At 48.6% G+C, this 22551-nt stretch overlaps 1 protein-coding gene across 2 annotated transcripts in view; it reads right to left on the bottom strand.

Annotated features, from left to right (window-relative positions):
- Positions 1-21606, bottom strand: part of Wipi2 (WD repeat domain, phosphoinositide interacting 2) — a 42419-nt gene extending 20813 nt beyond the window's left edge. Inside the window, exons 1-7 of one of the 2 annotated variants that reach the window (XM_013023524.1) lie at positions 21343-21575; positions 18507-18560; positions 13695-13777; positions 4608-4777; positions 2719-2815; positions 1552-1649; positions 1173-1265 (exon numbers count right to left, since the gene is read on the bottom strand). In XM_013023524.1, the coding sequence (XP_012878978.1) occupies positions 1173-1265; positions 1552-1649; positions 2719-2815; positions 4608-4777; positions 13695-13777; positions 18507-18560; positions 21343-21416 (669 nt within the window). In that variant the 5' untranslated portion in view covers positions 21417-21575. Of the gene's footprint in view, positions 1-1172; positions 1266-1551; positions 1650-2718; positions 2816-4607; positions 4778-13694; positions 13778-18506; positions 18561-21342 lie in introns of both variants that reach the window. The other variant, XM_013023525.1, reaches the window with a different exon arrangement.
- Between the last annotated feature and the right edge of the window lie 945 nt (positions 21607-22551).

The following is a 22551-nucleotide window of genomic DNA, read 5'->3' as shown; positions in this document are numbered from 1 at the left end:
TAGTTGTATATTCACTTTAAAAGACCAAAGGCAAGCCGGGCGCTGGTGGCTCATGTCTGTAATCCTAGCTACTCAGGAGGCTGAGATCTGAGGATCACAGTTCAAAGCCAGCCCAGGCAGGAAGGACTGTGAGACTCTTATCTCCAATTAACCACCAGAAAACCGGAAGTGGCTCTGTAGCTCAAGTGGTAGAGCACTAGCCTTGAGCTGAAGAGCTGAGGGACAGCGCCCAGGCCCAGAGTTCAAGCCCCATGACTGACCAAAAAAAAAAAAGACCAAACGCAGTGGGGCATGGTGGCCTTCTCCTGCAATCCAGCTACTTGAGAGACAAAGGCAAAAGGACCTTGTGAGTTCAGGAGTTCAAGGCCAGTCTGGGCAACATAGTAAGACCTCATCACACAAACAAACAAAACCCAAACTAGACATGGTGGGGATGACTGCAATCCTAGCACTTGGGAAGCTGAGGTAGAAGAATAGTTCAGGCACAGCCTGGGCTCCATAAGGGGTCACCATGTAGGCTAAGCGGCACTTGGGGAACATCCCTACCTCTGCATCGCTGGTGTGCACTGCCAGGCCTCACAGGGCCACCTGCCTTTAACCTACAAATTTGTGTTAGTAGAACTCAAGTAATTAATGGGAAATATGTGTAATGTATCAGAGACAACACAAGAAGTCCCAGAAGGACACATCAGAGTAAATCACAACATGCATAGCCTTAGCAGTATTTGTAACTTACAGAATGGTGTGAGTAAAAAGCATGATGAACTTTCAACTTGGTTAAACAGAAAAGGCAGGTGCACTAAGTGTATTGACCAGCTGGAGCAGAATCCTCCTCCTCCTAAGATAATGATGCCTAACTGGTGGCCTCCCAAGCCACTGGGAGGTGTGTCCTTAGGAGACCCCAGCCCTTTCCTCTCTCCCTGCTTCCTGAATACCAGAGGAGAGGGCAGGACTTCGTTCTGCTCCACCATTCCTACCTAGAAATTCTGCCTTGCCACAGGGCCCAGAGTGACAGAGCCAGCTGGGCATGGCCAAGACTTCTAAAACCATGAGCCCAAACCAAAACACCACTTTCTCCCTGTAAGCACTCAGGTGTTCTGAGAGCAGATGTCACCTCTGCTGCCATGTGAGTGGCGACGCTCCCATGACCAGCCTCTGGCCTACAGACCTACCTTCTCAGAAGCAGTGGCTAGTTTGCTCCCACTTGCATCGAAAGCCAGCGCAGCTAAAGGACTGTCATGAGCCGGGATCATGTTTGCAGCTCTCTGCAGAGGGAAATCAGTAACAGGTGAGTGCGGCCAGAGGCTGAACAACCATTGTGGCCGGTACACACACCAAACGCACACACTGCCTGTGCAGGGCTCGTGGAGAGCTCCTTAAGACTCTGACAAGCAAAGCCACTTTCCTGGTTTCCTGTGGTGACAGGTGGACCAGACCTGCTTGACCACTAAGAGTGGCAGGGCAGGCTGTGGCACTGAGCCAGGAAATTAGATGTCAAAGCTGCCATGATGTGTCTAGAAAGGAGCTCCTCAGGAACCATAGGGGCCTTACCAGATTAATGGTATCGAAGACTTGCACCTCTCCAATGGTGGCACTGCCTGGATAGGCCAAGTAGCAGTTGTCGTTGTTTATTGACAGCGCGCACAAGCCTGTGAGGAGGGCATGGATAAGGGATTGTTAGCTCTGAGGGTCCCATCCTGTTCTAATAAGCATCTGGATGGTTACAAACAGTGCCAGCAGGAAGGTGGCTAACTTGCTCTAACAACTTTTGTAGTCCAGGCTGTCCTGGAACTCAAGATCCTCCTGTGTTGGCCTCCAAAGTGCTTAGGACCACAGGAGCGTGCCACTACTCCTGGCTTATACTTTTTTTTTTTTGCCGGTCCTTAGGCTTGAACTCAGGGCCTGGACGCCGTCTCCAGAATTTTGTGCTCAAGGCCAGTGTTCTACCACTACAGTCACAGCTCCATTTCCTGTGTTTTGGTAGTCTGGTAGTTAATTGAAGAGCCTCACAGACTTTTTCATGTCAGGGCTGCCTATGAACCATAATCCTCAGATTTCAGCCTCCTGAGTAGCTAGGATTATAGGCATGAGCCACTGGTACCTGGCAAAATCACTACTTTTTTTTTTTTTTTTTTTGGTTAGTCGTAGGGCATGAACTCTGGGCCTGGGCACCGACCCTCAGCTCTTCAGCTCAGGGTGAGCATTCTACTACTTGAGCCACAATGCCACTTGAAGCTTTTTCTGCTTATGTGGTGCTGAGGAATCAAACCCAGGGCCTCAGGCATGCAAGGCAAGCACTCTACCACTGAGCCACCTTACTAGCTCCAGGATCACTACTCTTTTTAAATGTATTTTTGAGGAACCCATAAATAGGGAGGAACTCTTTCAGCTGTAGCTCCCCCGCCCCTTTCCCCCCAACCCCTCCCACCCCCCAGTCAGTATTGGGGCTTAAACTCAGAGCCTGGGCACTGTCCCCAAACTCTTTTACTCAAAGCTAGCACTCTACTACTTTCAACCACAGCTCCTCTTCTGGCTTTCTAGTGGTTAATTGGAGATTAGAGTCTCACATCCTTTCCTGCCCAGATGGCTTTAAACTGTGACTCTCAGATCATAGCCTCCTGAGTAGCTAGGGTTACAGGAGTAAGCCACCAGCACACAGCAGGTCTAGCTATCTTTGAAAGGCCTAGAGAAGCAGGTTTTCTTCTCTCAGTGGCTTACCTGCGGGGTTTGGGGGGGTCTCCCTGATGGTGTGCAGTACCTTCATGTCCCGGATGTTGTGTATATACAGAGACTCCTCCAGACACACGATGAGCCTCTATAAAGAGAGGGCACATGATGAGAAGCACGCATGACAGAAGTCTCAGTTGGCATGCAGCCTGCGGGTGGGGATGTGGTTCACATCTGCCAGAGCACGATGCCATCCACTCCAAGAACACTATGCAGGTGCTCCCCAGTGCTGAGCCCATGGGCCTGCTCCCATGAATGCATCTGAGTGTACTAGTTCTCAATAGACACTAGAGCTGAGCAAAGTGGGCTCTGGAGGGGGTGGTACAGGTGGTTCCTCTATAAATGGGAACGAGGCCCCACTAAGACAAAAAGAAAAGCCTAGCAATGTGTGAAAAGTACAGTTTCACTCATGGGCCAGTCAACTCCGTTTTTACTCCTGTAAACACACTGGGGGTAACATGAGAGGATGAACGACAATGACAGAGATGGAAAGGGAGACATCGATTAAGATGCAGAGTATTTATAAACTGATTTGTTGGATTGAAACCCCTTTGTACAACTAGAGACAATTTTTTAAAAAAGCACGTCACAGGTGACATAATTATTATGCAGGAACTGGGTGTAATCGTGGCTTCTTGTCTTCTGTGCACAAAGGTAAGAGAATGAGCTATGAGCTCAGGCAGCATTGTCAGTTACCAGGGCATCCCTGGCTCCTATGAAGAAGGGGTCCCCCAGCCTCCAGCTCACTGCTGGCTGTGGTCTGCTTCCCTGTGCCACACCAGCCACCACTCACAGAGTGCACTGCAGGCCAGGGGCAGTACTGTATCTGGGCAGCCCAACCAGGACACAGCCTTCAGGTTAAGTTCAAAGGCCATGCACCAGGTGTGGACCAGGGAATTGTGTTTGTTTTAGGAGAATACAAGTAAAATGAACATTTTACAAGAGGAAGAACAGAGCTGGGTATGGTGGTTCACTTATAATTCTAGTACATGATCTTGAGTTCAAAATGCAACTTGGGCTACACAACAAGGCCTTATCTCAAAAAAAAACAGGGCTTGGCACTGGTGGCTCTTGCCTGTAATCCTAGCTACTCAAGAGTCTGAGATCTAAGTACTGAAGTTCCAAGTCAGCCTGGACAGGGAAGTCCATGAGACTCTTTTTTTTTTTTTTATTTTTTGTCAGTCGTGGGGCTTGAACTCTGGGCTTGGGCACTGTACCTGAGCTCTTCAGCTCAAGGCAATTGCTCTATCGCTCAGGCCACAGTGCCACTTCCAGTTTTCTAGTGGTTTATTGGAGATAAGAGTCTCAAGGAGTTCCCTGCCTGGGCTGGCTTTGAGATCCTCAGATCTCAGCCTCCTGAGAAGCTAGGATTACAGGCATGAGCCACCAGCCTTCCACTGAGATTCTTATCTCCAATTAACTACAAAAAGTTGAAGTGGAGCTGCAGCTCAAGTGGTAGGTAGATTGCTAGCCTGAGGACAAAACCTTAGCCCAAGCCCAGAGGTCAAGCCCCAGGACTGGGAAAAACAAAACAATGAAAAGTAGTCGAGTACACTTTTAAAGGAAAACATGCTGAGCAAGGGCAGCAGGAAGTGAAATGCTGTGCTCTGTCTAGGCAAGCACATGCAGATGCCAAACCTGTACCCTAGGGATGAGCAACACAGTGGGGCAGGAGTGAGGGCATGTATGGGCACAGGGTGGTTTGAACAGGGGCTGAGATGGGAGGACAGAGTTGTTGGGCTGCTGGATGCAGGTGCATGCACACAACCCAGGGACAGGTGGTAGGGTGAACAGTGGGGGCACCAGCCCTGATCTCTGCTCTGTCCCAGACATGGTAGGACCCCAAGACCGGGTAGTGCATCCTCCGGAATGCCACTCACCTGCCTGTTGAGCTTCACGGCCAGGATGGTGTTGGAATAGCTGTAGTTGCAGATCTCTGTTCCCTTCTTAAAGTGGCAAACCTTCAGTTTCCTGGGAGCTTTGAGACTAACGATGGCCACTAAGCTGCTCGAGAACAATCTTTCCACGATGCACACATCTTCTGTGTCAGCTGAAATCACAAGAGCATGCATGTGAATATCTATGCTGCAAGTTAGCAGGCACAATCATACATGCACATGCCTGGCTGGCCTGGGAGCCAGTGTCCTAGGGCCTCTGATCTCCGGGGGGCACAAGGATCACCTCAGCATGACAATTCACACTAAGACAATCTGCAAGGGGACTTACTTCAAAGGATCCTAAATAAGTGGTTACTGGACTCAGCACACTCGCCCATTTACAAAGCAAACTACCAGAGGCAGTGAGGCAGAGATGAGGGCCCAGTGCTTCCTAGTATAACTTCATGGCGGGTCAAAAAGCAACAAATGTGCTTTTAGGTGTGTGCTGGTATCTTTTCTTGGGCTGGCGACAGGCAGTGCTGTTCTGGGATGCTCAGTCCGGCGATCCTGATCTCAACCAAAGAACTTAGATCTGCTGTCCTGCTGGCACCATGTGACACAACAGCGAGGACAGAAATGCAGAGTTGCTTTAAAAAAAAAAAAAAGAGCTGGGCACAGGTGGCTCACACCTGTAATCCTAGCTGCTCAGGAGGCTGAGATCTGAAGATCTTGGTTCAAAGCCAGCCCGGGCAGGAAATGTCTATGAAGCTCTTATTTCCAATTATCCAACAGAAAACTGGAAGTGGCGCTGTGGGTCAAGTGGTAGAGCGCTAGCCTTCATCTGAAGAGCTGAGGGACAGCGCCCAGGCTCAGAGTTCAAGCCCCACAATCGGCCCCTCCCACCCCCACCCTCACCCCCACCCTGCAAAAAAAAAAAAAAGGTCTCAGGCTGGTGGGAACTCACAGTCCTGCCTCAGTCTCTCAAGTGCTGGGATTACAGGCATGAACTACTACACTCATCATTATACATTATGTCATTAACATATTTTTACTTTAGGATGGGAGTGTCCCGATGTTCAGGCAAGGGCCTGGTATGGGCCATTTCTGCTGGGATATGACCACAAAGGTGCTGAGCATGGGCTTAATACTAACACACTGAATGTGCATACACAGAGGCCCACCACTTGTTCATGTCTAAGGGTTTGCTATCACCTAGAGAGAGGTAGAAGCCAGTGAAGTCAAGTACAATCCTCTAAGCACAACCACTTCCACTGAACCAGTGGACACAAATGTATTCACCCTTTCCTGTGGCAGTAAACAAACTTTTATTCCAAATAAAAATGCAAGTGGCATCTTCCAAGCTCCTCTGCTTGCAGCATCCTGGATTGCACCAATCCCTGCAGGAGCTGCCTGCAGCACAGGACACCGGAGGAGGGGGAGCTGCTCTGGGTCATCCTCTCTGCATTTTCAAGACCCTCCCTCTGCAGCAGGAGCAGAAACCATCAGGGCCAGGGCCAATGAGGGTAGGGGTGTGGAAGGAGGAGGAAGGGGCCCCTTTGTGGTCACCAGCCCCTCATTGGAGTACGGGCACTTACTGGCTTGAGGGCAGAGGTGGAAGGTTCCCCAGGAGTCTCCATGTGGTAACAAATCTACACCCATTCACAAGAGCATGGTCCCATCAGCTCACAGAAGCAGAGCAACAGGACATAGCCTGTGCTTGTTCAGAGTGAACACTTAGATTTTTGCCCAGGGACAAGAACAAGCATTGCTACTTGATTGGAGATACTACTCTTCCTGGGATATATCAGAATCCTGTCCCACAAGACTGGGAAGGAGACAAGGATGCCCTTTCCTCCCTGTGCCCTGCAGGCCTGGCTATGAGAAGCACAGGGAGCAGAGGAAGGTGTTATAGAGCCTCCTGCAGTACCAGGGCCTGCAAAGATAACTGCTAGAACTGATAATGCGTGAGTAGAGCCATAGCTGGCAGGATGCAAACCCCCAAAATGGACAAAGGTGTGGCCCAGGGGCTCAATACACACCTAATGGGCACAAGGGCCTAGGTTCCCTCCTAAGCACTGAACAACACAATGTGACAGGATCACCACACTGGAGTGTCTCAAATGCACAAGAAAGTAGCATGAGGTGTTAGAAGAGGGGCACACAGTAAGCGGATTTCATAGCACTGGTGAGAGGCCACAACCCAGGAGAAAAGTGTGGTAGTGTCTTATAAAAGTGAGAAAGTCAAGTAGATATGTGTCTGCCAGTGTTACTAGAAGCATTATTCAAAATAGCCAAAAAGTGGAAAAAAACAAATGTTCATTATCAGATGAATAAACAAAATGTGGTATAGAATATGCTATGAAGTAAATAAACATGAAAATATGCTAAATAAAAAAAGACTGACACAAAAGGAAAAAAAAAGTGAGAAAGTGCCAGGCACCTGTGGCTCACACTTGAAATTCCAGCTATTAAGGAGGCTGAGATCTGAGGATTGAGGTTCAAAGCCAGTCTGGGAAGGAAAGTCCATGAGACTTATTTGCAATCAATCACCAAAAGCCAAAGTGGAGCTGTGGCTCAAGTGATAGAGCATTAGCCTTGAGCAAAAAAGCCCAGGGACAGCACCCAGGTCCTGAGTTCAAGCTCCAGAATTAGCATGCGTATATGTGCACGTGCACACATGCGTGCGCACGCATGCACACACACACACACACACACACACACACACAAAGTACAGTACTTATCCAAAGATCCCACTATAGTATTTACACATAAGGAATGAAAACATATGCTTTCAAAAGACTGTTACAGGGGCTGGGCTGGGAAGGTGGCTCAGTGGTAAGAGTGCTTGCCTTGTAGGCATGAGGCCCTGGGTTCAATTCCTCAGCACCACATATGAGGAAAAAGTCAGAGGTGGCACTGTGGCTTAAATGGTAGAGCACTAGCCTTGAGCTGAGGGACAACGCCCAGGCCCAAAGTTTAGGCCCCAAGACCGACAAAAAAAAAAAAAAAGTTATGTAACTGTAACTCCTCTGTACATCACCTTTATAACCACAATTTTTTTAGAGAAAAGATAGTAGCCGGGAGCTGGTGGTTCATGCCTGTAATCCTAGCTACTCAGGAGGCTGAGATCTGAGGACTGCAGCCCGAAAAGGAAGGTCCATGAGACTCTTATGTCCAATTTTAAACCACTAGAAAACCAGAAGTAGTGCTGTGGCTCAAGTGCTAGAGCATTCGCCTTGAGCTGAAGAACTGAGGCCCAGAGTTTAAGCCCCACAACCGACAAAAAAAAAAAGTCAGGCATAACCACCTGTATGTAGTCTCAGGTTTGAGACTAGCCTAGGCCACACAGTGAGAAAGGGCTCGTATGAGAATGCTGATAGCAGTTTTATCCTTAGCAGCTAGGCCATTATGGGAATAATAATATTCACACTCCGAGCATGGGAAACACATTTCACACAGATCTATCTGGCAGTCACAAATGTGCTGTGTGTACACTTCACCTCCTGGGGCAGGAAAGCCTGGAGGCTCTCAGCACCCCCTTGACAGTGCACATGGAGCAGGAGGGTGGAGTGTGAAAAAAGGACGAGGCTGGAGAGATGGCAGCCACACAACCTAAGCAGCGGGTGATGTCTGCTGGCTGTGAAGGACACGTGTTCAGCAGTGTCAATGCCAGTGCAGAGAGGGCAAAAACCACCAGATGGGGGGCTGCCCATTTTCCTTCCCTACTATGGCTTTCAGGAAATTCTGTGAAAAGCAGTAGAGGCTTATTTCTCTGAGACTTTTAAGAACCAGTACGAGGCTATACGTATACCACACTTAGATTGATTAAATGCAAACTTTGACCATTTGGTGTCAACTCTTATCTCTCCTGAAATTTCAAAGAAAAGCTCTTCCTGCCAGGTGCCCCGATGGCACTGTGAAGGAGGCTGGCCACCACCCTGCATTTATGTGAAAGGCCCAGACAGCAAGCCAGTTCATAGGAGCAGAAAGTAGATTAGTCGAGGTGCTGGGGGAGCCGGGGAGTAACTGCTAATGAAAGCAGGCTGTCTTAGGGAGATGATAGAAATGTTTTACAACTAGATTATGGTAAGCTGCACAACTTAGTAAATATACTAAGCCTCACAACAGTTTTTTTTTTCCTTTTTGTCAGTTGTGAGGCTTGAACTCTGGGCTTGGGCGCGGTTCCTGAGCTCTTCAGCTCAAGGTGAGCACTCTACCACTAGAGCCACAGTGCCACTTCCGGTTTTCTGGTGGTTTACTGGAGATGAGTCTTACAGACTTTCCTGCCCAGGCTGGCGTTGAACCATGATCCTCAGATCTCAGCCTCCTGAGCAGCTAGGATTACAGGCGTGAGCCACCGGTGCCCAGCCCAACAAATTTCTTTATATGCCATATAGGTGTCAATCACATTTCACAGGGCAGTGCTTGTGAGAGTGTGCGCGCATGCGCGCACACACGCGCAACACATACACACACACACACGGAAGCCAGATGAACTTTGGCTGACATATGAAGATCTGATGCAAGAAGCTGATGAGTGTAGCAGGGCACTCTATCAAGTCACGAGCTAGGCCAGGCGGACATGGGCATGCAGCAGGGCAGCCTTTCCGGAGATCTGCCCATGGCCCAGGTGTCCTGATAAGGTTGTGGAATCTAGGGGCACAGGCCAACTGCCTAGTCTTCTGGTGGTTATCTGTAGATAGCCAGCTTTCCAAAGCAGCCAGGCAGAGGCCAAGACCTCCTGTCCACCAGGAGTGAGTGGTATCCACCTCACCCTCCAGAACCACTACCACACATGCACATTTGGCCCTCAGGGCATCAATGCCAGGGCAGGCAGCTCTGCGCTCGTAGGGAGCACAAGGCAGGAGAGTCACGCGAGAAACATGATTTATGGTGACACACTGTCAAAACCAGGCAGAGCACATGGCTGACAGGGAGGGAATGAGCACAAACATTGCTGACCTCAAGTGGCCAGGCCAGGCTCTCAGGATTCGTCTAGGTGGCCTCTGCCCCAGTTCCTGCAAACTTTCCTCCTGGGCACTGGTGGTGTGAGCTCTGACTTGGAGAATTAATTACTGGATGGGAGGGAGGGAGGAAGTTTTGATGTGCTTTTAAAGGGCTGACTGGAGAGTGGAGATAAAGCAGGTAAATAATCAACACAAGATGCTTCCCATGAGTCTGCTGGATGTTGGATCTGTGTCCCCAGACTCCATTTCATAGATCTCACTGAAATGAATATAATAGCCAACACAGACAGACAGAAGCATCAGTGCCCAGCCCGAAGATGCCAGTGTGGGGTCTGCCAGCTTTCAGGAGTGCTTTACCATGCATCTCTCTCCAGCTCAGCTCACAACACGCAAGGAAAGCATACAACACTAACTTCCCAGGATAATTTTACAAATTATAAAGCTGGTCATTTACCTTTCCGCCTACCAGGGTGGGGGTGGGGGAGGAATGGGATGAGAGGCCTTGCCTGGGAGCATTATGCACCTTCAAAGCACCATACAGGCGCTAACAGGCAAAGCATGTGGGAGCTGGGCCCCTGGGCTCTGTGGGCAACAACAACGGTGGAGGCAGTGAGGCTAACAATGCTGCCAGCCACAGGCTGTGGTTCCTAGTACATTTTCAAGGTATGGAAGAATACTTGCCTAGCTTCTTTCTTTTCAGGACCGGTTCTGGTTCATTCTTTCTGTCACAGCCATAAAGATCTGACTTTCTTGTGGACTGCTGAGAAGGACCAGCCAACCCTGGAATAATCAAGGGTCCTTGCTGTCCCCCTGCAAGAGAATGCCAATCCTTTTTTTTTTTTTTTGGTTGGTTGTGGGGCCTGAACTCTGGGCCTGGGTGCCCTCTCTGGGCTCTTCAGCTCAAGGCTAGTTCTCTACCACTTAAGCCACAGCGCCACTTCTGGCTTTTTTTGCTTATGTGGTGCTGAGGAATTGAACCCAGGGCTTTATGCATACAAGGCAAGCGCTCTACCACTGAGCCACCTTCCCAGCCCCTATTAACCAATCTTGTATGCACACTTCACACACTCAAGAGGCCAAGCTGCTCCTAAGGCACACATCCTTTTACTCCTCAACAGAAGGATGTCTTAGGTTTGAAGTGTGCACCTGAAAACGCTGTCTGCTTTATATAGTTTTAAAACCAAAGCTTACTCAAGAATGAACACAGAATCCCTTGCTGGCCAGGGTCTAGTTCCTTCTTACAGACACTGTCAACACATCACAAGCTACTCCACCAAAAGCCAGCCAAGTGAGTCCACTTCATGAAGAATGAAGATTAGCTTTTGTGTGTGTGTTAGTTCCTGTTTGAGCCACTAGACCCAGTTAGGTCCACACATCAGGCCATACATAGCAATGTGTGCCTGAGGACCGTGAGGACGTCTGTAGTGATTGACAAGGGTTTGAGAGCATGACCAAGGTACTTCATAGGGACATAAATTCAGTCAATGTTTCAGTCATTCGTGAAGGCCAGAGACTCCTTTGCCAGAGACAGGGCTACCTTTCATCCTCTGGGGGGGAAGGTCCTGTTGGAGATCAAGAATGCTGGGTGCTCCAGGTCAGTGAGCTGGATCACACCTACCTCACCCTTTGGTCATGTGAGGAGAGGTACAGAGGAAAGGCCTCCTGAATAGGGAGCTCAGGTGGGAAGTTTAGTAAGCACCAGAGGCTGTGACAATAGAGGAGCAAAGCTAAGACAGTAGTAGAAGGCTGCGCCAAGCCTGGCCATCCCTCTCTGGAAAGGGCCCTGACAGGCACTTCTTCTGGGCAATGGACAATAGACAATGGGCCACTGAGAGCAAGGGAGGGTGCCTGAAGGCAGGAGGCCAGGCCCCTCCCCTCCTGGTGGCTAACCTCTGTACTTCACAGTTGAATGTTCACATTCTGTTAGCAGGGTGTACACACACGTGTGAACTGTCAATCCTACCTGTTTCCTTTCCAATATGTCCCAGCTTCAACACAAACACACACACACACACACACACACACACACACACACACACACACACACACACACACTCCTCTCCATCCCCGTCTTCCTCTAGTTAAAGACACGTGTGAACTGTCAATCCTACCTGTTTCCTTTCCAATATGTCCCAGCTTCAACACACACACACACACACACACACACACACACACACACACACACAAACTCCTCTCCATCCCCGTCTTCCTCTAGTTAAAGACAAGTTCACAAGGATAGAAACACCATCTCTCTTGGCCTCTAGTAACTAGATACCAGGTGGTGTGAATGTGTGAACTCATGGAGGGTGTCTTCTCGTGCCACTCCTGGGCACCAATACAGGCAACAGTGCCAACAGGGTTCACACACTGACAAGAGATGCTGGCATTGTCAATAGGGTGGAAACCCAGCTCTCCAAATGCCCCTGTACACAACCAGAATGATAAAGATCCTCAACCCACTGTCCAAACTACAGCCAGGTCATTACAAACGGCACACTCCTTACTCCCTGAAAGGAGGCTCCACAGGTGCTCAGATCTGCTCCAAAAGCTCCATGCAGATCCAGGCCCCATGGCTAGCCAGACACCAGGACACTCAACACTACAGAACCAACTGAGTCAGAGTGGGCACAGGTGACCCGACAGTTTGCTTAGGGGGACACGCAGGTGGTATGGAGCACCAAAGACATTCACTGTCACCAGCCAGAAGAGGACAAGGAACATACTGAAAGTACCATGCCACTCGAATATATGGTAATACCAAATGTCGGCAATGGCACAGAACTGAGGGGCTGAAAACTTACTGCTGGCGGGTAGGTAAAATGGTGCAGCCCCTGGATATGGTCAGTTTCTTCAAAATCACACATGCTATTATTACCATATGGCTCAGTACTGCATTGCTGGCACTTATCTCCAAAAAGTGTATCTTTTCTTCCCAAGTTGTCTTGTCTCGAGTATTTTGTTCTAGCAACAAAAAACCTAATACAACTTTCCAACCTGAGAGAGGAAGACAACTTGAGTTGCCAGGATTAGGGGCTGTGGTAGGAGGCTGAGGGGGTTCTGGTCCATATCTTATGGAGGATACAGGAATCAACATAGGATTAGAACTCAGAACATGGGTACAATAAACCAGCAGGGCGACAATAGCACTGTTCTGGTGCTGAGGCTTTGCAACATGCTTCCACTGGGAGAAACTGAACAAAGGATTCAAGGGACCTGGACATCTCAGATCTCCAGGAGAATCTTAATAATTTCAGTGAGGGTCTGTACTTAAAATTTCTTCTGCAAATACTGCTTTATAGAGCCACTGATTTCTAATCAGACAACTCCATACATGGGCATTTTATTTCTGTTCTATAAACAGTAAAAAGGAACTACCTAGAAATGAGGTAGTCCATTTAAAGCCAATAGTAAGTGACTGATCAAGAAGCCCAAGCTCAGTCTTTCCACTGCTCTACCGCCACTCAACTCACAGCCCTCACTCTACTCCACATGGCCGCTGACACATGGGGAGCTCAGATGCTAGAAAATGACAAGAAGTTAAATCATTCCTACAGGGGCTGAAAAGGTCTGAGTGTTCTAGAAGCAACCTAAATGGTTTAAATGGCATACAGAGTAATGTATGTATATGGCAAAGTATCAAAAACAAAAAAAGTCCATAAATTCTGAGTGAACATTTATACTTACGCAAATACACAGGAGAGGACCTGGAAGGACACCTGTGGAGCATCAGTAGTTGTTACCCCTGAGGAGATGGAGCTGGGACCAGAAGACTAGCCCAGGGGGTACTACACTTAAACCAGAGTGTTTAAGACTTTATTTCATGTCACATACAATTGGTCTATTTTGTTTGTTTGTCAGTCGTGGGGCTTGAACTCTGGGCCTGGGCGCTGTCCTTGAGCTCTTCTGCTCAAGGCTGGCACTCTACCACTTGAGCCACAGTGCCACTTCCATTTTCCAGTGGTTAATTAGAGATAAGTCTCATGGGATTTTCCTGCATGGGCTGGCTTTGAACCTCGATCCTCAGATCTCAGCCTACTGCATAGCTAGGATTATAGGCATGAGACACTGGTGCCCAGCCAGGTCTGTATTTTTTTAAGAAAAGAAAAATAAAGCAATCACTTACTGCATTCATAGATCTGTTCCAGCTTATCCACAGAAGAAAGGGAGAAAAACTTATAACCGGACTTACTACCAACTGCTAGGGACCTGCAAAAAAGCCAAATTCAGAAATAAGGGTTATACGAGGGAAGGGGTGACACTGTCCAAAAAGAAATGTACTATTTACTTGACTTATATAACTGTAACCCCTCTGTACATCACCTTTTTTTTTCTTTATAAATAAGACATTTTATTTATTTATTTTTTATTGTGAAAATACCGTACAGAGGGGTTACAATTACATGGGCAAGGTAATGAGTACATTTCTTATCAAGCATTGTTGCCTCCTCCTTTGTTTCCCTTTCCCATCTCCCCCCTCCCCCCATATATCAGCTTTATAATAACAGTTTAAATTTTTTTTTTAAAAAAAGGAGCTGATTCTCACACAAGCTCACTGTAGCTCGCTCTCACCTCCTGTAGGTCCAGGGCATTGCAGCAGGCCCATCTCTGCCCACTGCTGCCTGTGTGCCAGGGCGGGGCACAGGAGCAGGCTACTAGGCCAGTGGAACACACAATGTTCTTGGTTAATATCTACAAACCTTTTCTGGAGACTACTGTGCTGCATGATGATGCTGGGAAACAGGGATGTACTGAGAACTTGAAAACACTCATGCCAGCACCGAGTTCTAAATCCTAAGACAACTGTCACCCAGGTGGTCTTTTCCAACATAGCCTCCACCATTCCTGCTGCAACATGACCAAGTAGGTTGGAAGGCAGGGCAGAGCCAGGTAAGTGCCATGCTGCAAGTCCTCTGAGGACCTGGTGCTGGCTGCCTTCCTCACCCCCTTCCCCCATAGGGTTACCTCTTCAAGGATGGCAGGGAGAAGCAAACAGAGCTATAGAAGTAGGGAAAGGAGAAAGCAGGAGGGATGTGGTGGGAAGTCACACAGAGCATTTCATGTGTGACCTCTGGGGAAAACAAGTAGACAGACTGGAAGCCCAGAGAGAAAGAAGGTAAGACACTTCATCCTTCATGCATCTGTACTCTAAGGTACTTTAATTGATCATCTACTTCCTCCTCTTCCATACACACGTCGACGAAATACATTGTTGAGAATGGAATGGTTATCAGCACTGTTAACATTTTAAATTATATCCAGCGGTGGTGGTACCCACCTGTAATCTCAGCACCAGGGAGGCTGAGGCAGAAAGATCACAAGTGTGAGACCAGCCTGGGCTGCAGAGAAGTGTAACAGAACAAAAATAGGCCTATCTACTAGTGTGTGGGATTTTTCTTTGCCAAAACAAACAAACAGACAAACAAACAAAAAAACCACAACTCTGCATGTATAACTAGTTATCTCAGGTATTACTAGTAATTCTTGCGAACATTTTGAAAAGTGGTAATAAATAAAGAACCAACAGGGACTGGGAATATGACTTAGTGGTAGGGTGGCTGCCTAGCATGCATGAAACTCTGGGTTCAATTCCTCAGTACAAACAGAAATTCCAGAAAAAGCCAGAAGTGGTACTATAGATTAGATGTAGAGCACTAGCCTTGATCAAAAGAAGCTCAGAGACTGCCCAGGCCCTGAGTTCAAGTCTTAGGACTGGTTAAAAAAAAAAAAACCCTCAAACAAGCCGGGTGCCTGTGGCTCACGCCTGTAATCCTAGCTACTCAGCGGGCTGAGAGATCTGAGGATCATGGTTCAAAGCCAGCCCGGGCAGAAAAGTCCGTATTGACTCTGATCCCCAATAAACCACTAGAGAACCGTAAGTGGTGCTGTGGCTCCAGAGGTAGAACGCTCACCTTGAGCTGAAGAGCACAAGGACAGTGGCCAGGCCCAGAGTTCAAGCCCCACAACCAACCAAAAAAAACCAAACCAAAAACAACCCTCAAACAAATAAACAACCCCAAACTTGAGATCTTCCTGCCTCAGCCTCCCAAATGCTAGGATTCCAGGTGTGCCCACCACACATGGCTCACAAATTCTTTTGAACTGTTTTGCCTACACCCACCAGATGGTCAGACTTCAGTGCTTTTATGAAGATACTTTCTGTGGCTGGGCCTGAAACTCAGTGGCAGAACAAGTACAAAGAACTTGAGAGGCTCTGGGCTTCATCCCAAGCATCAAAACCTATTTCCTGCCTTGGTTTTGCAGTGCTACATTCCCTTGGGACCATTCTACCACCATTAACAGCCCTGCTCCTTCTAACTTCCTTGGCTTAGAAACCACACTACCATATGCTCATGAGCCTTAAGTATAAAGTAAGCTTGGGGGGTGGGGGAGGGAGGGTTCTCCCAAGGGCCAAGTAGGTGAGCCTTAGAATCGGGTCCTGGAACAAATGGAAAGTATCTAAGCACTCGACTGTGCCCCTCCCCTTCCCAGCCAGACAGAAGTTGCTCAAACTAAGGCTTTGACCACCATGCCTGCTCTGATTTAGCATGCTACATGCCTCCTCTAGAATTATAACCCCGAAGTCTACAAAGCAGGGGTGTACTCCAGCTAGTAAGAAATAAAAACACAGGGCTGGGAATGTGGCTTAGTGGTGGAGTGCTTGCCTTGCATGTGCGAAGCCCTGGGTTCCATTCCTCAGTATTACATATACTGAAAAAGCCAGAAGTGGCGCTGTGGCTCAAGTGGTGCTAGCCTTGAGTGAAAGAAGCTCAGGGGGGGTTGGGAAGGTGGCTCATTGGTAGAGGGCATGCCTTGCATGCCAGAGGCCCTGGCACCACATAAGCAAAAAGAAAAGCCAGAAGTGGCGCTGTGGCTCAAGTGATAGAGCACTAGCCTTGAGCTGAAGAGCTGAGGGACAGCGCCCAGGCCCAGAGTTCAGGCCCCATGACTGGACCCAAAAAAACAAATAAAAAAAAAAAAAAAGAAGAAGCTCAGGGACAGTAGTCAGGCTCTGAATTCAAGCTCCAGGACTGGCAAAAAAATTAAAAAAAGAAAATAAGAAATAAAAACACAAACACTGGTAGTCCTGAGATACAGATCCAGTATATACAGCAGAAGTAGACCCCTTCCCAGTAAAGTGGGGGAGAGAGGGAAGGGTTTTATACTAGGCTAAGGAAGGAGGGTAACTCTATTGCAGAGTAAGGCCCTTGGTTCAGTGAGAGCAAGGCCCTGGGTTCAGTGCCCAGCACATATGCATGTGTGTATGTGTGTGTGCTTACACTTGATTTTTCCAACACAAAAGAGATTCTACTTTAATCACAGCTCATGATTCACCTGACCATAAAATGCCAGATGCAAGAATGGGAGAGATAGACTGCAGATAAGTATGAGCTTTGCTCTAATAACACTATTTATTACAATATACATGAGTACTTAAAAGTAGTAATACTGGACTGGGAATGTGGCTTAGTGGTAGAGTGCTTGTCTAACATGCATGAAGCCCTGGGTTTGATTTCTCAGTACCACATAAACAGAAAAGCCAGAAGTGGCATTGTGGCTCAAGTGGTACAGTGTTAGCCTTGAGCAAAAAGAAGTTCAGGGACAGTGCGCCTGCCCTGAGTTCAAGCCCCAGGACTGGCAAAAAAAAAAAAAGAAGATCCTGTTGTTCTGTTCTGCTTCCTCCAGAGCAGAGATCAGCTCTGTCTTTAGAGGAGGGAGCCACTGGCAGCACAGGAATTCCGTCCCTAACCTCCTTCCTTACTCCCTGGTCTAGACCCCACCATAGCCCTTGGGTCAAGCCCTAAAGACATTTAATTCCAATTTGGGGAGAGAGCCAAACAAATGCTTCTGCTTCATTTACCACCTTCAATCCAAAGTCTGTCACTGCATTTAACTTGAGCATTCCCCATCTAAAAAGCAGCCATTTCTACTAACAGTGAAAATGTGAAGATCTTTTTCTTCCTTTTCCAGGAGCCACTTCCTATATGCTTCCTTCTACTGTCTTCCTTCTGAAAGGCCACACCTGATTACAGGGGTGAGCACTTGATTACAGGAGTGAAGGGGATCAGGAAGCAGCTGCCCTGAGGCTGCCAGCAAGCCGGCAGGGCCTGTCGCCCTCACTTGGGACCTTCTAAGCCATCTATGGCAGGCCCAGCTCTTACCAAAGACTTACAAGTTTCCACTGCAGCCTGCCCTGGCCAGTCGTAAGGCCTTCAAAGCCATCTAGATCCAAAGCAGAGCCCTTTCCTACACCAAATTTCTTCCGATGCAGTCTCCTTGCCACAGGCTATTGTGCTGGACTGTGTCATCCCTGTCTTTCTCAATGTCTCAGCACCTCAGGCACAGGGACCCCAGCTCTAAGGCTGAAGACCCTTAAAAGCCATCTTGATCTGCAGACAAGGACAGAGCCCAGCAGCCAATCCCCCCAGACCTTGAATGACATCAAGGCTGGGGAGGCCAAGCCACATCTTCTTTCTATCCCTTTCAGCAATATTGTCTAGGACAGACATGGCCATATCAGCACCCCACAGTGGTCCCCACTATTTCCACAGTCCAGAGACCCTTTGCCACTTAAGTCACTAGTTAGCTTCACCTTTTTTTTTCCCCCTGTGGAAGTCCTGGGGTTTGAACTCATAACCTTGTACTTGCTCCCAGTCCTAGGGATTTTTTGTCCAGGCTGAACTTGGATCACCTTCCTACTACCTGTGGTCTCCTATGAAGCTGGGATCACAGAAATGCACAACCAACCCCAGCTTATTAAAATGGGGTTTTGCTTTTTGCCTGGGCTTGGCAGGCCAAGATCCCCCCAATCTCTACCTCCCAACTAGGAGGGATCATTAGGTGTGAGCCTGGGTCTAACTTCAATATCCAAAAGCCAGGAGGGGCTCCAATACCAGCCTTTTGCAGTTACTTTCAGAGACCCAGGATGGGAACTAACCAGGCATAGTCACGATGACGACGACCAGATGCTCTTGCTCTCTTTTTCTCTCTTCTAGTTAAAACAAAAACAAAAACAAAAACAAAACAAAATCAAAAACAAAACATGGTAAAAAGCAAATAAAACTCAAATCACACTTTCAGGATAACGATGCAAATAAAAGGAAAACCAACCACATCATTTGAAATCATATTGACCAGTACAAAGAAAGAGGATAAGACAGTGACAGTTTGAAGTGCCAGGGATATGGTGTTGCTAGGCTTAGTTTAAAAGATAAAGACCGGCCGGGCGCTGGTGGCTCAAACCTGTAACCCTAGTTACTCAGGAAGCTGAGATCTGAGGATCTCGGTTCAAAGTCAGCCTGGGCAGGAAAGTCCATCAAACTCTTATCTCCAATAAACCACCAGAAAACCAGAAGTGGCGCTGTAGCTCAAGTGGTAGAGCGCTCACCTTGAGCTGAAGAGCACAGGGACAGCACTCAGGCCCAGAGTTCAAGCCCCACGACCACCCAAAAAAAGATACAGACCAACTGACATTCTTGTAGAGGACACTTCTGTCTCCTGAACTGGCCCTAACCACTATCCCTTACAATCATGGACTAAGGCTGACACGGACGCCTTACTAAAAATGGTGTTCCTCTAGTTTCTACATAATTCTGATCTGACTATGGAATAAAGTTAATAAAAAGTCCTTGAACATTCCACATTCCTCTAAGAAAATAAATTCTGCGTTGGGAAGGAGAGAAGAAGGCATAAACTCTCTGCATAGGAACTTCTGTATTTCTTTCCAATGCAGCTTTAAAACAAGTCTGGCAGTCCTACTAGCTGACCAATGAACTCACTCTTAGTAGAACGCACTTGGAGCTACCGACTTTCGCTAATACTACATACGTCAAGGTCTCCATAGAGGCAAAATTATGACACAGGCATCTATGGCACTAGGATTCCAAGTCTGAATAAAAAAGTCCTGTTTCAGCCAAGATTGGGGCATGCTTATTATATAGGCAACTTAGTGGCTCATTTAAAATAACAAGAACGTCGACCTATAATGGACTTCCTTCTGATAAAAATAACTAGTAAGAAGCTGACAAAGCCATGGAAAACATTTTGGAGAGTCTCTTCATTTAGATAAACCCCAAATACTACAGGCTTATAAATCAAATCGTAATGAATTTTAAATTTCTTCTTCCCTACTTGGATCGTTTATTGCAATTATAGCAAACTGCAACAGGTTGCCAGAATAGTTTTTTTTTTCTTTTTCTAGCAGTACTTGGATTTGATTGGGCCTTGCAACTTTGCTAGGCAGGTGTTCTACCACTTGAGCCATAACTCCAGCCCCTTATGTTTTACTTTTCAAATATAGCCTTTTATATTTATTTGGGCTGGCCTAGACCCAAATCCTACCTAAAGACTTCTACATAGCTGGAATACAGGCATGGACCACCACAGCTCACTGAGATGAGATTAGTCATTAACTTTTTGCCAAGCTGGCCTCAAACCATGATTCTCCCAATCTCCTCCACCTGAGGAGCTGAGATTATAGGTATAAGCCACCACACCCAACACAAATAGTTTTCTTGTGCTGGCTATGGTATCTGGTAGCTTTAATCTTTAGGTTGCTATACCACTCTTTTTAAACTTGGTTTTCAGAATTCTGCAGAGTGGAGAGAACACTGGAAGAGAGAACTTAAGAGACAAGATTCCACTCCTAGCCTCATTCCGCTATTAAGCATCTATAAAGACCCAGACAATTTTAGTGTTTTATCTGTAGCTAGACCAACTTCTTCCAACTCTCAATATGGCACCACTGTGCCTGTGTCTTTACCAATCTGGAGAATTTGGGGGAGGAACTATTTAGCGCCTACTGCATACCTCCATCTGGGCATTTTTCCATTCTGCAAGTAACTTTCAAACTGGGGAAGGAAATGTGTGTGTGTGTGTGTGTGTGTGTATCTTTCTACTTAACTAATGCCATTCTGCCAGTACCAACCAACTACTTAGCATGATGCCAAGTGACCCACTCCTGGTCCTTCTCTTACATCACTTCCTGTTAGTCATTTCCCAAGATGGCTCTCCTCCCTTCCAGTATCATAACTCATCCTTCTTTCTCATCTTCCAACTATCCTCACAGGTCATGGAGGCAGCCTGAGCCACCTGCTTCTCACCCACATCACAGCGACTTGGAAAAACAGGGTCTGGTATCCACAGGCTGGCAATGGGTGGGGAGGAGGAGCTGTTTTGCCCCAGGGGATGGCCCCTCTCCTGAAGGGCCAAAACTCTTGGGGGGGGGGGAGGGAAGTCCCTGCAAGAATTCTCGTGGCTCAGTTTCCCCCTTGATTGGAGGGAGGTCAGAAGGTTTTATGATTTTTTTTTTTTTGCTAAGTTTGCCTGGAGAAGATAACCGAGTGACCTGGAGAAAATAAGATCAGCGGGATGGAAGGCAATGGAACAGAAAAAAAATTAAACGAGGGAAAAAAAAAAGAAGGAAAGCGAGCAAGAGGGGGACGGAGGGTGCAGAAAGGCTCAGATACTGGGGAGACAGGAGAAAGGCCAGAGGGAAGAACGAGGAGGAGGGGGGGGCAGGCAGAGGGCTGAGCAAGGAGGAGAGGCGGGCGAGGAGGCGGCCGCCCACCCGCACCGGCCCAGGTAAGTCGAGGCGCCCCAACTCTGCAGAAGGGAAGACCTCAAGACCGCCCTCCCCCCTCTCCAAGCTATCCACCCCATCACCACCCAGCCAGGGCGGGAGGCCGGGTGGTGACCCCGCGAGGCAACCCCCTGGACCCGTCCCTGACCTCTGCCCCCCCCGCCCCCGACCCCGACCCCGGGCGCGGCCTTACGTGTTGTCCTGGTTGAAGTTGGCGAACAGCAGCTGGCCGGCGCCGGCCTCGCCGCTCTGGCTCGCCAGGTTCATGGCTGCGCGCGCGGCGGATGGGCCCGCGGGGGCGCGCGCGCGGGGCCGGGTCAGGCTGCGCTCAGGGGCTGCGCCGGGACCCGTTCGCCACCACAGTCGCCGCCACTCGCCGCTCGGGGACCAACCGCCGCCTCATCCCGTCCCCGCTCTTGTTTATGCTCCGGAGCCGGGCTATCTAGTGCGCCTGCGCGGCCCCGCCCACCGCGGCGCACGGCCGGATAGGGCGCAGGCGTACTGGAGAGGCTCCGCCCCCATTGCCTCCAAACTCGGCTCAGGTTCGTAAGGGGCACGCAGGCGTGGGAGCGTGCGGTGGCGCGCCGCGCGTGCGCCTGAGGGAAGTTCCGTCACCTTTTCTGGGAGCGCCCTCCGTGCGCCCGTCTGTGAGGAGTCCGGGAAGCGCCCTGGCTTTTCCCGGTGCTTGCTGCCCCCCCCCCAGGTGAAAGGAGGCTGTCGCTCCATTGGACAGATGAAAAAATCGAGGCCCAGAACTGCCAGTCGTTTTGACTTCCTTAAGGAAGTCTTAGACTTTATCTCCAATGAACCACCGGACGAGAGTCCATCAGAAAACCGGAAGTGGAGCTGTGGCTCAAAGTGGTAGAGCTCTACAGCGCCTTGAGCACCAAAGTCTCAGGGACAGTGCCTCGGCCCTGAGTTCAAATCCCACGACTGGCAAAAGTAAAGTTCCTGGCTGGGAAGGTGGCTCAGTGGTAGAGTGCTTGCCTAGCATGCATGAAGTCCTGGGTTCGATTCCTCAATACTACATACACAGCAAAAGCCGGAAGTGGCATTGTGGCTCAAGTGGTAGAGCTCTAGCCTTGGGCAAAGAAAGCTCAGGGACAGCGCCCAGGCCCTGAGTTCAAACCCCAGGACCAGCAAAAACAACCCAAAACAACCATAAATTCTTGCTTTGGCCAGGTGGCTTGGCTCGGGTGGATTTTTCTAAGACTATCAGCCGGAAAGGGAAAGAAAGAGGAGCGGCTTTGGATAAGGAAGGATTTTTTTAAATGTGAGGCTTTGTCTCAATGAAGACACACCTCAAGAGGTTCCAGAAATAGAGGGTGTGGTTATGTTTTAGGATTGCTTGAGAATTGTTTCTTATCTCCAAGTCTTTTGATGGTGGCTTTGTGTAAATACA

The sequence above is a fragment of the Dipodomys ordii genome, unplaced genomic scaffold (genome assembly GCF_000151885.1).
Source record: "Dipodomys ordii isolate 6190 unplaced genomic scaffold, Dord_2.0 Scaffold68, whole genome shotgun sequence".
Classification (NCBI taxonomy): domain Eukaryota; kingdom Metazoa; phylum Chordata; class Mammalia; order Rodentia; family Heteromyidae; genus Dipodomys; species Dipodomys ordii.
Note: the sequence above shows the minus strand (reverse complement) of the source record. Positions and strands in the feature narration are given on the sequence as shown.